The 12571-nt window shown below is 47.7% G+C and overlaps 3 protein-coding genes across 3 annotated transcripts; 2 read left to right on the top strand and 1 right to left on the bottom strand.

The window, feature by feature from the left end:
* The first annotated feature begins 5682 nt into the window (after positions 1–5682).
* LOC149475620 (histone H2B) lies at positions 5683–6203 on the top strand. Its single transcript, XM_089712729.1, has one exon. The coding sequence runs from the start codon at positions 5704–5706 to the stop codon at positions 6076–6078; it is 375 nt and encodes a 124-aa protein (XP_089568855.1). The 5' UTR covers positions 5683–5703; the 3' UTR covers positions 6079–6203.
* Positions 6204–9613: 3410 nt separating this feature from the next.
* On the top strand, positions 9614–10370 carry LOC149475619 (histone H3). Its single transcript, XM_089712529.1, has one exon. It carries the CDS (start codon positions 9729–9731, stop codon positions 10137–10139), a length of 411 nt encoding a protein of 136 aa, XP_089568655.1. The 5' UTR covers positions 9614–9728; the 3' UTR covers positions 10140–10370.
* Positions 10371–10667: 297 nt separating this feature from the next.
* Positions 10668–11317, bottom strand: LOC149475618 (histone H4). Its single transcript, XM_089712704.1, has one exon. It carries the CDS (start codon positions 11239–11241, stop codon positions 10930–10932), a length of 312 nt encoding a protein of 103 aa, XP_089568830.1. The 5' UTR covers positions 11242–11317; the 3' UTR covers positions 10668–10929.
* Positions 11318–12571: the final 1254 nt, after the last annotated feature.

Here is a 12571-nt window from a genome sequence, read left to right as displayed (position 1 = left end):
CCCTGCGGGACACCCGCCTGCACAGCGTGGTCTTGTGAAATGGCGGGGGACACGGATACGTGAAAGGAACGATTCGTGAGGAAGGAGTGCAATATCCTCACGAGCCGTGCGGGGCACTGGGTGGCGGTAAGGATCTTATATATAAGACCCTCATGCCAGACGCGGTCGAAAGCCTTTTCGATGTCCAACAGTACTGCAACCGCTCTCTCATTCTTGTTCAAAGCGGAGCTAAGGTGGTGCAATACTCTTGTCACCTGAAGGGTGGTACTATGTGCCTCGCGAAAGCCGAATTGCTCAGCGCGAGGCGGCACGTACGGGCGCAGCATCGGCAACAGCAATGACTCGAATACTTTGGAGACTGTGCTCAACAGAGTAATGGGTCGATAGCTGCTCGGTAAGGAAGCATTCTTTCCTGGTTTGGGGATCATTATTACGCGTCCGGTCTTCCACACTGAAGGGAAATGACCGGAGCGTAATATACCGTTAAACAGCCGCGACAGAGCCGCGACTGTTTTACGGGGGAGGTGGCGCAGGGATTCATTCGTCACGCCGTCCGCGCCGGGCGCTTTGCGCAACTTTGTACGCGAAATCGCACGGCGGACGGCGGACGGGGACGTGAAGAATGCTTCCTCAGCGAGTGGCATCGGTGAATTTAGAAAACTCGTTAGGTATTCGTTCACTGCCGTTGCGTGGGCGGCGTTCGACGGCGTCAGGGGGTTCGGCTGAAAAACTTGTGCCAGGTGTTCGGCAAACAAGTCAGCGCGACCCTGAGGGCTATATACATAAGTACCTGCGGAGTCGGTGAGTGGGCGCGCGGGGGCGGTTGAGGATTTGAACCTGCGACAGAGTCGATGAAGCGACGGCCAGTCCTCGGCGGCCTGTTCGAGCGACCGGTGCCAGCCCTCGCTTTTGTGCTCCTCAAGCGCCTTGCTAACCTGTTCTCGCAAACGAACAAGTTGCCGCTTGAGGGTCGGGCAGCGAGTTCGCTGCCATTGCCGTCGCAGAGCTCGCTTCCTCTGGATAAGGTTTTTGAGGTAACCAGGAAGAGGGGGGAGACGGGAGGTGGACGGTTTGTGTGTCGTGGCTCGGACGAGGGCGGTTTGTAGTGTATCTTGCAAATCATTCGCAAACATCTCCACATCCGCGGCGCTTGTAACCGCGCGTGCGGGGGTGGAGCGCTCAAGCGTGCTTGCGAATAACTTCCAATTTACACATCGGAGGGAGCGGGATGGGGCGATTGCCGGACTGTCTGCAGCGAACTCGGCCAATACCGGCAGATGGTCTGAGTCGAGTTCGTCCACAATGACAGTTTGCGTTATCGACTGGCGGACCACATTGTGGATCGAAAAGTCGATAATATCCGCGCGGTGGGAGTCATTATCGGGATAGTGAGTGGGTTCAGGAGGGCCCTCTATCACGATATTGTTATAATCAATAAGGTTATAGAGGGCGTTGCCGTTGTGGCAGTTGAAGCGAGACAGCCAGTGCGTATGCTTGCTATTCCAGTCACCCGCAGCGAACGTCGGCACGTCCGAGGCGAAAAGTCGTTTCACCTCGTTCGTGTCGACACTCCCCGCAGGCGGTCTGTATATAGCATACATACGTATTCTGCCACATGGAAGTTCCGCTTCAACGCCAAGCGCGGAAAATGACTGGGATGTGAAGGCAGGGAGGGGGGTGTGGGGAATGGACCGACGGATTAGGATCGCAAGCCCGCGGTATCGCCTGCCAGTAGGCGATACCTCGTCCCTGCGATAAACTACATACCCGGACGCGCTCAGCTTCGACGAGGGCCCCAGCTGCGTCTCGTTGATTAGCGCTACATCGACGTTTTGCTCCCGCATTATGTGGCGGAGCAGAGGCTTCTTGTGCGCCGGCACCATAGTGCGGGCGTTCCAGTACAGCAGCCTGAGCGCTACTGCTGCAGGAGGCTGAGGAGGCCCTGCATGACGATGGGTACGGGGTCCGTCCCCTCCTCTAAGGCGCTCAGGACACTCTGGAGTACTAGCGACGCCGCTCGGATCACCGCTCGTTTCGCGGGATCGGCAGGCGTCGCTAGTGGGCGCTGTGGTGCCGACGTTGAGGTCGTCGGCTGTGTTCGGCTGTGCTCGGGAGCCGAAGTTGTACTCGGCTCCGTTCGGGGGCGCTCGGCTGTTGTCGGCATTGCACGACGTTGCGCCGGCGGAATGTGCGCGGGCGGGCCGGCATGGGGCACTGTGGCGGTGTCGCTCCGAGGGGGCTGCGAGCGGGATTTTTTCCCGCGTCCCCCCCGTTTGCGTTTTGCGGGGGCGGCGGAGGCGGGGTTCGCCGCCGCCATGAGGCCGCTGGTGTGCGCTTCTCCGCGCGGCACCGGCTGGACGGGTGCGGGTGGCGCTACTGGCGCGCTGGGTCGAGCGGCCGGCGCGGTGCGCGGCTGCTGCTGTGCGTGGGTGGTGGTGGTGGTGCGCGCGATAGGGCCCGCCTTTTTATTGCGGGCCTCGCGCCGCATCACTGGGCACGAAGCGTGGTTGGCCGGGTGCGGCCCGTCACAGTTGGCGCACCGTGGGGGGGCGTCCGCGGGCCGATTGCAGTCAGCCGCGGTGTGCCCCTCCCCACAACGCACACAGGCAAGCGGCCTGTGGCAATTGTGGGAGGAGTGTCTAAACCCCTGACAGCGGTGGCATTGCGCCGGGCCCCGCTTTGAGCGCCACGCCTCGATGATTACCCCGGGCATGTGCATCAACTCGTTGACATCGTAGATGCCCGGGGTGAGATTCGGTGTTTTCCTTAGGATCGCAAGGAAGAGGCATCCAGGGCGCCCCTTCCTAGCGCGGATGGGCCGCGCGAACTCTGGGTCATACCCTAATTCGCGCAGCGCGGCAAGCAGCTCGTCTGGCTGCGTGTTATGCGGTAGCCCGCGGATCGCCACCTTTATACTGCGCTCGGCTTCGGGGGAGTACGAGAACCAACTTATGTCGGTCCCCTCCCCCTCTATGCGGCGCAGGTATCGGTCGATTGCGCGGTACTCGGCTTCGTCTTTTGGGGTGAAGCGCACGCCCGTGCCATAGGCGCGCGCGCTCACCTGGTGTCCTATTATGTGGGTTAGCTCCCGCATGTGGGTCGTCCAGTTCGGGAACGACTCCACAATGATAGGCGGGAACCTTTTGGCAGCTGCGGCGCTAGTTGGCACTGCTGTGCGCGCGGGCGGCTGCGCGGGCGGCTGCGCGGGCGGCTGCGCGGGCGGCCGCGCGGGCGTAGTGCCGCGGTTTGCTGCTGGCGGCGGTTGTAGCCCGGAAGGGCCGGGCTGCGGCTCCTCGGCCGCTCCGACGTCGATGCGGCGGGGGCGGCGCGGGTCCCGCGGGTGGAGCGGTTTGCTCGAGGCGGCGCCTGCACTTACCGCGGCATAGGTGGCGGGTTGCGGTGCGGGCGCGATGGTAGTATCCATCGCAGTGGCGACGGCGGGGGCGGCGACGGTGAGGGCGGGAGTCTGGCAAGGCCGCTTGGCCTGTGCCGACTCGACCGGCTCCTCATCTTCGTCGCTGCTACTGATGAGGCGACGGCGCCGCGCTCGCGGCTTGCTAGGCGGGATCGGCACGGAGGCGAGCCTGTCTAACAGGACCTGCTCGTCCTCCGGCGATGGCTCCTCCCAACAGCCGGGCGGCATTCGCGCCAGGTCTCCTCTTCTCATTTCAATATATGACGCTAGCCATCCGCGCAGCTTATATGAAAGGAGGCCCGACTGCACGAACCGATCAATCATCGCCACGTCCGACAAATATGCGGTGCGCGGCGATGTAGTCTGGTTCGCGCCGGACTCGTCCTCAGCAGCGGCGGCGGGCCTGGGTGTCTCCCACAGCGGGGCGGGCTGCCAAAACGGGTGGGAGGGGCGTCCGGGAGCGGAGCTCGACCGGACTGCTCCATAGCGGTCTCTTCTCACGATGAAGCGCGGGCGCGATAATCGCGCGGATCGCGCGGGAGTCGCGTGCATTACTGCAGCGTCCTCCGTGTGGCCCTGAGAAGGGCCTTTACGGTCGAGTGCTTCGGCGAAGCACTGGGGCGTCCGTCAGTGCTGTCTCAACAGCTACGGCCGCATCACCGCCCTCTCCGCTTTTCGGCTTTCACCGTCAAACGGCAGACGGTGCTGCGGAACGTACCTGGGCTTCAACGAGCACGGGCGAACTCCTCAGTGGGGCGACTGACACTGACTTTACAAACACGAAAGAAGCGCAGTACGCACGAGGGAAACAGTAAGACACGAACACTATATAGATAAGAATTATACATAATTATTATAGATGTTTAGTTTATAATAAACCTTCTTGTTGAACGCATCAAAATCCGTTCCATTTTATGTTTGTTTGTAATATATATAATAACTAGCTGTGCCCCGCGGTTTCACCCGCATTGCTCCGCTCCTATTGGTCTTAGCGTGATTATATATAGCCTATAATAGCCTTCCTCGATAAATGGGCTATCTAACACCGAAAGAATTTCTGAAATTCGATTAGTAGTTCCTGAGATTAGCGTGTTCAAATAAACAAACAAACAAACTCTTCAGCTTTATAATATTAATTATAGATAATGTTCGTTCGTTAATCGTTTTCGTCAAGCGGGAAACTTGGAATATTGAAACTGTTTGGCGAGGCGAGCAACTGTTTTCATACTTCGTATTGTGTAAGCTGGAAATTTAAATAAATGTTAAATCAAGTAAAATTTTTAATAAATAGGTACTTGCTATTGTTTGGATACTATAGATTTATTTATTTATCATTTTATTTGATTTTGATATTTTATTTAAAGAAAAACCCGTTCCCGTAGGATTTCCGGGATAAAACCTTCTAATCTTATGTCCTTTCTCGGGTATCAAAATATCTCTAAGTATACCAAATTTCATGCAAATTGGTTCAGTAGTTAAGGCGTGATTGAGTAACAGACATACAGACAGAGTTACTTTCGCATTTATAATATTAGTATGGATAACAACAAACAATTGATGGAAAATTACCATACCTTTCAATGCTGCCTGCCTTTCAATTTTCTCGGTTTTGGAGACGACTGTATATTATGTTTTTATGTTTCCATATTATGCTTTCCAGAAATAAAGACGATGCTTAATTTGTGTGTGCACATGCATGCACATTTTTGTGGTTATCCTAAAAACAAATTAATAATAAATTATATACCATCATGATTAAGCTCGATATTTTTATACATGTTACATAATTTTTTTCACTCACAACCATTTTATTATATTAATTATTAATATAACAACGCGATGCGATTTCATGTACTATCTTTGAATCAATATTATAATTATTTTGACAGACATCGTCAGTTTGATTTATTGGTGTCAATTTAAAAAAAAAAAGAAAAGTTTAACACAAATAAGGTTTCATATCTTTAATTAAGTTAAGATATTAAATAAAATCCTCCTTGGTGATTCCCAATTCGACTGTAGTCTGTACTGTTATTTTACCTCAGCCTTATGTGATTTAAAAAAATAAATAAAATGCCAAATGTAAACATCTAAATGATTCACCGCATGTTCACCGCCCACTGTGTGGAGGGGACGCTTACGCTCCACGGTATTGGCCGATAACCAAAAGTGCTAGCTCGCATTACTAACCGACGGCCGTAACGCCGTGTGGCGCGATCTAGACCGGTTTTTGAACCGAAAAATTTTATACAGTTTCTATTGATTGAACTTATACTACAACAAGCAACATGCCGCCAAAAACGAGTGGAAAGGCCGCCAAGAAGTCCGGCAAAGCGCAGAAGAACATCTCGAAGTCTGACAAGAAAAAGAAGAAGCACAAGAGGAAGGAGAGCTACGCCATTTACATTTACAAGGTGCTCAAGCAGGTCCACCCCGACACCGGTATCTCCTCGAAGGCCATGTCCATCATGAACTCGTTCGTGAACGACATTTTCGAGCGCATCGCCGCGGAGGCGTCCCGGCTCGCTCACTACAACAAGCGGTCGACCATCACGTCGCGAGAGGTGCAAACCTCCGTGCGGCTGCTGCTGCCCGGCGAGCTCGCCAAGCACGCGGTCAGCGAGGGCACAAAGGCTGTCACCAAGTACACGAGCTCCAAGTGAGCGGTGAGCGGTCGTCGGGACAACGGCGTGGCGTGTTCGACTTATCGAACGCCCGCTCGCTCGCGTTTTGTGTTTATTATTATTATATACTATCAAAACAACAACGGCCCTTTTCAGGGCCACAATATATTTCATGAATGAATTGTGTGTGTGTGTACACGCCAAAAATACGTTTCTCCAACACGAACAACAGCAGTGAGAAAAAAAAAAACCTAAATTTGTAAGTAATTTTGAAATTCGAATTTCGAATTATACGTTCAACAATAATTATTAACGTTGGTCATATTTTGTGGGTATGATTTATTTTATTTTATTTACAAACTAGGGCTTCGCCCGTGGTACATATTATTTCGCAATAATAAAAAGTAGCCTATGTATGTTCTTTCTCAGCGTCTAAAGATTGTCTGTGCCAAATTTCATCAAAATCGGTCCAGTAGTTTTGATGATGAGCCTATTCATTAACAAACAAAGTTTTCCTCTTTATAATATTAGTGTAGATACAATATTATGATTGTCAGATCTACCAACCCGATATGCACACAACATTTCATGAGAATCGATCGAGCCGTTTCGTAGGAGTTTAACTTTAATTGGTTTAGATTATACAGAAGAATAAAATATAATCTAAAAATCTATATAGGTAGGTAGGTAGGTAGGTAGGTAGGTACGTACAATATAAAAATGAGACCCGTTTCGCGTTGTCACGGCATCACGTGTGAACGGCTGAACCGATTTCGATAATTCTTTCTTATCAAGTATATTCCTTATTATAATATTAGGATATAGATAAAAATTATACATAATTATTATAGATGTTTAGTTTATAATAAACCTTCTTGTTGAACGCATCAAAATCCGTTCCGTTTCATTTTATGTTTGTTTGTAATATAATATATATAATAATAACAACAAACAATTGATGGAAAATTACCATACCTTTCAATGCTGCCTGCCTTTCAATTTTCTCGGTTTTGGAGACGACTGTATATTATGTTTTTATGTTTCCATATTATGCTTTCCAGAAATAAAGACGATGCTTAATTTGTGTGTGCACATGCATGCACATTTTTGCGGTTATCCTAAAAACAAATTCATAATAAATTATATACCATCATGATTTGGCTCGATATTTTTATACATGTTACATAATTTTTTTTCACTCACAACCATTTTATTACTTATATATTAATATAACAACGCAATGCGATTTCATGTACTATCTTTGAATCAATATTATATTTATTTTGACAGACATCGTCAGTTTGATTTATTGGTGTCAATTTAAAAAAATAAAAAAGTTTAACACAAATAAGGTTTCATATCTTTAATTAAGTTAAGATATTAAATAAAATCCTCCTTGATGATTCCCAATTCGACTGTAGTCTGTACTGTTATTTTACCTCAGCCTTATGTCAAAACGTAAATTTAATTGATATACAACAAAAAATTAATATTAATTATTAAATGGAGAAATAATTAAACTTGTACAGTTAATTTGAAGTTATTTTTTTTTTTTAATAACTGTTTAACAAATAAATGGTAGATTGATTAGTTATCGCCCGCGGCTGTGCCTGCATTGTTCAGAACGTAACAAATTATATATACTAAAAGCTTCCTCGAGATGCAGCCTATCTATTGAAATAAACCGCATCAAAATCGGTTCTCTAGTTTTAATTATACAAATTTATATAGGGAATATAGCACACACGGACAGACATTCAAACCGATTTTCTGTTATATTTATATAGTTTTGTGTTTTGCAATAGTTTTGGTAAATTAATATTTTGTACTAGATTTCCGCCCGCGGCTTCGCCCGCGTTTTCAAAGGAAAACCCGCATAGTTCCCGTTCCCGCGGGATTTCCGGGATAAAACCTACCCTATGTGTTAATCCAAGTTACCTTCTATATGTGTGCTAAATTTCATTGTAATCGGTTCAGTAGTATTTTTCCGGACGTATAGAAATTTTCCTGGCGTATGGAAATTTTCCGGACTGAGAAAATTTTTCCTAACCTAACCTAACCCAACCTAACCTAACCTAACCTAACCTAACCTAACCTAACGTAACCTAACGTAACCTAACGTAACGTAACCTAACCTAACCTAACCTAACCTAACCTAACCTAACGTAACCTAACGTAACCTAACCTAACCTAACCTAACCTAACCTAACCTAACCTAACGTAACCTAACGTAACCTAACGTAACCTAACGTAACCTAACGTAACCTAACCTAACGTAACCTAACGTAACCTAACCTAACCTAACGTAACGTAACCTAACGTAACCTAACGTAACCTAACGTAACCTAACCTAACCTAACCTAACCTAACGTAACCTAACGTAACCTAACGTAACCTAACGTAACCTAACGTAACCTAACGTAACCTAACGTAACCTAACGTAACCTAACCTAACCTAACCTAACGTAACCTAACGTAACCTAACCTAACCTAACCTAACCTAACGTAACGTAACCTAACGTAACGTAACCTAACGTAACCTAACCTAACCTAACCTAACCTAACCTCTCCTAACCTAACCTCTCCTAACCTAACCTAACCTAACCTAACCTAACCTAACCTATCCTTTTCCACCTTATAGAAATTTTTCCTGACGTATAGAAATTTTCCTGGCTTATATAAATGTTCCTGACTTATAGAAATTTTCCTGGCGTATAGAAATTTTCCGGACTTATGATAATTCTCCTATCTTATAGAAATTTTCCTTTCTTATGGAATAATCAACTTGAAGATTACTCGAGATCTCAAAAACGGCGCAACGGATTTTGATGCGGTTTATTTTAATAGATATAATTTTTAAATGTTCATAAAATTTGCAACCGAACGAGGCCGCGGCGAATTTCTAGTTAGGTATATTATGAACGTATTATGTATTTGTTGGTATTTTTTTTTTTAGTGCTGTTTTGTTTTGGTATACGAAAATACCTATGTAGAGTATGAAGTAAAATAAATATAGTTTGAAAAACTAAAAAACACGCTTTCAAGTTAGATACTTACCACTAAAAAGTAGAAAATAATAATTCTTTAATCTTGTAATCAAGCAATAACCAAGACATATTTTATTTTTGAACGCATTTTTATGAAACTTTGCACCTATGTAGAGTATGTATGAAGTAAAATAAAAAAGTAGAATAATTTCCATCCATTTTGGATAAGACCGTACATGTAAATTTAATGAATAGATCCAGTACGACCATACCATAATGACGAACATAACAATATTATGACATGGGCTGTGTATGACATTGACAATATTATGACAGTGCAGATTGCACATTGCACATTGAAGATCGTTTTTCTTTTTTTTTTTTTGTTTTCGAGTTCGAGTAGTTAATTTTGCATCAGGAATCGTGCAAATCCAACACAAAACTTTGATTATTATTATTTTATCTCTCTTTTCTCGACATACACACCGCGCGAACGGTTACTTATCGATGTCTCTCTCGCACTCGACTACGATGAATAACGAAACGGAGACGAGTGTACCTAATGTGTTTATAAAAACGGCGTCGTACGCGTTTTCGTATTCATTCGAAGCGCAACCACTTCTCCGTGCGGTCGTATTTGTTGTTTTATTTCTCTATAATAAATATAGTGAATTCGAATTTCGAACAAGCCCCCCGGTCACAATGGCTCGCACAAAGCAGACCGCTCGCAAGTCCACCGGTGGAAAGGCGCCGAGGAAGCAGCTCGCCACCAAAGCGGCCCGCAAGAGTGCGCCCGCAACCGGTGGCGTGAAGAAGCCCCATCGCTACAGGCCCGGCACGGTTGCTCTGCGTGAGATTCGTCGCTACCAGAAGAGCACTGAGCTACTGATCCGCAAGTTGCCGTTCCAACGTCTCGTCCGTGAGATAGCGCAGGACTTCAAGACCGACCTCCGCTTCCAGAGCTCGGCCGTCATGGCCCTGCAGGAGGCGAGCGAAGCGTACCTCGTAGGTCTATTTGAAGACACCAATCTGTGCGCTATACACGCTAAGAGAGTGACCATTATGCCAAAGGACATTCAATTGGCCCGCCGTATCCGTGGTGAACGCGCCTAAGATCCGTTTGTTGTTTGCATTGTTCGTGTCTCGTGTCGTGTCGTGTGGTGTGTGGTTTCAATATGAAATAACATAACATAACATGACATAGCACAGAGGACACGTCATCGGACATCGAATGTTAAAAAAAAAGGCCCTTTTCAGGGCCGCACGTGATTCATTTTAATAGTAGGTACCTAACCTAACTATAAACGTTTTCCACTGTGCAGTAACGGAAACATACAACGAAATATCTAATAATATAATGATAATATTGTTATGAGAATGATAAAATGTATTAATATTATTATATTACTATTATAAACAGAAAACTTACCTACCTGATGAATTTTAGATTTTAGTAATGTAATCATTCAGTAGCCATTAACTTTAAATTCTTCTAATGAAATAGTTTTATTTAATATTATAAATGCAAAAGTTGTTGATGGATGGACGTATGTATGTATGTACCTATGTGTTGAACCGATTACAATGAAATTTAGCACACATAATAATAGAGAGATAATAGAGTACAAGTGAAATGATAGTGAGTGTTGTAGTTTTGCGCGCGTGGGGAAACATATCCATAATACAATAATATATAATATTGTGGAATTAATGAATCGTATGCGGCCCTGAAAAGGGCCTTTTTGTTGTTAATTTGTTTGTTTCAAAATCATCGCCGTGGTGGTCGTACGCCCATCTTTATTCGTACCAAGAATAATAATTATTAAAACGCCGAATCGATTGCATGGAATAATTATTGACGTACGTACGAACGGACGGACGATCTTTGAAGTAACACAATTAATTAACCGCCGAATCCGTAGAGGGTACGTCCCTGACGTTTCAGCGCGTACACGACGTCCATTGCGGTGACGGTCTTCCTCTTTGCGTGCTCGGTGTAAGTGACGGCGTCACGGATCACGTTCTCAAGGAATACCTTGAGAACGCCGCGCGTCTCTTCGTATATCAAACCGGATATACGCTTGACGCCACCCCTGCGAGCGAGACGACGGATCGCGGGCTTCGTGATACCCTGGATGTTGTCACGGAGCACCTTCCTGTGCCGCTTAGCGCCACCTTTTCCGAGCCCCTTGCCTCCTTTACCGCGGCCTGTCATATCGCCGACTGTCTTGCGTTATTCTACTCGTTTACTTGCTTACTCGCTGCGTGCCCGAAAGCTTGTGCGCTCCGCGCCTTCGGGGTCTTCGCTCCCACCATCACTGGTGAGGGGAAAGAGTACCGGGGCTAGGCCCCCCAACTCTGGTGTCTCTCGCCTCCCGCCACTACGGGAGGGTCCCTGGGATAACCCCACTATGGGGTTGTTGTTTGTTTATTTGCCGCATGCGCGTTGGTTTTGGTAGTGCTCAACGCAGTCTCCCCACCCAGGCAACCTGCCCACGGCGACTCGGGGTCCGCGTTTCCGCTAACCGGGCGATCCGCCCCACCGGGTGAGACCCTTAAGGGAGGCCCAGCGAGTGCGGATCAGCGACCATGCGCGGTGGCGACGCGTCCCCCTCGTCCCGGGCCAAGTCGCGCGGGTAGGGCTTCGCGTCAATCGCGCTAGCTCTCCAAGGTGCAATGTTTCGGAGGTGTTCGTAATTTGATCTATCGGTTTTTGCGAAGATCTTCTTTGCTTGTTCTTTGATAATCTTTTCGAGAGGCTCCACTCCCAAGTCCCTCTCGATAGTGGAATTGCGGACGTATCTGGGGGCGTCGACAATAACCCGCAGAGTGCGCGACTGAGCCGTCTTTATTTTCTTTTTATTGGCTTCTGAGATGTAGCCGTACCAGACTGGAGCAGCGTACAAGATCTTGGGTTTTACATAGGTATTATAGAGTCTCAGCTTCAGTCTGGTAGGCAAGCTGGATGTGAAGATCGGTCTCAGTCGCACAGCCGCGACTTGTGCCTGGCGAGCGGCTTTCAGGGCTTGATGGTTAAAGGCTAGGCGCCTGTCTATCTCCACCCCCAGATACGTGACTTTATTTGACCACGGAATCTTGGTTCGCAGTACTTCCAGGTTCGCCGGGTTCGGCGCACAGCCCATACAGATTGCCTGCGTCTTCCTCGGATTGACCCGGAGCCTCCACTTATCCAGCCACTCCGGCAGCTGATCAAGCATTTTCTGCATCTTGATAGCGGCATGGTTCCGGTTGAGCGATGTTGCTATGTACGCCGTGTCGTCCGCGAACAGGGACAATTGGGAGTCCGCCCTGTTCGGGATATCGTCCGTATACACGGCGTACAAGTGTGGTGACAAGCAGCTGCCTTGTGGGACTCCGGCTTCAATCCTCCTGGTACTGGAGGAGGCACCCCCTATGCGGACCTGAAAGGCCCGGTCCTCCAAGAAACTCCGCAAAAAGCCGAGGATATACTGTGGGCAATCCAATTGGCTCAGCTTGTACAGAAGGCCCTCGTGCCACACCTTGTCAAAGGCCTTCTCCATGTC

The sequence above is a fragment of the Colias philodice genome, chromosome 29 (genome assembly GCF_061535455.1).
Source record: "Colias philodice isolate Cphi_HAF_F1 chromosome 29, ilColPhil1 Martin Lab GWU primary, whole genome shotgun sequence".
Lineage (NCBI taxonomy): Eukaryota > Metazoa > Arthropoda > Insecta > Lepidoptera > Pieridae > Colias > Colias philodice.
The sequence above is the reverse complement of the archived record's forward strand: the minus strand, read 5'-3'. Positions and strand labels throughout refer to the sequence as shown.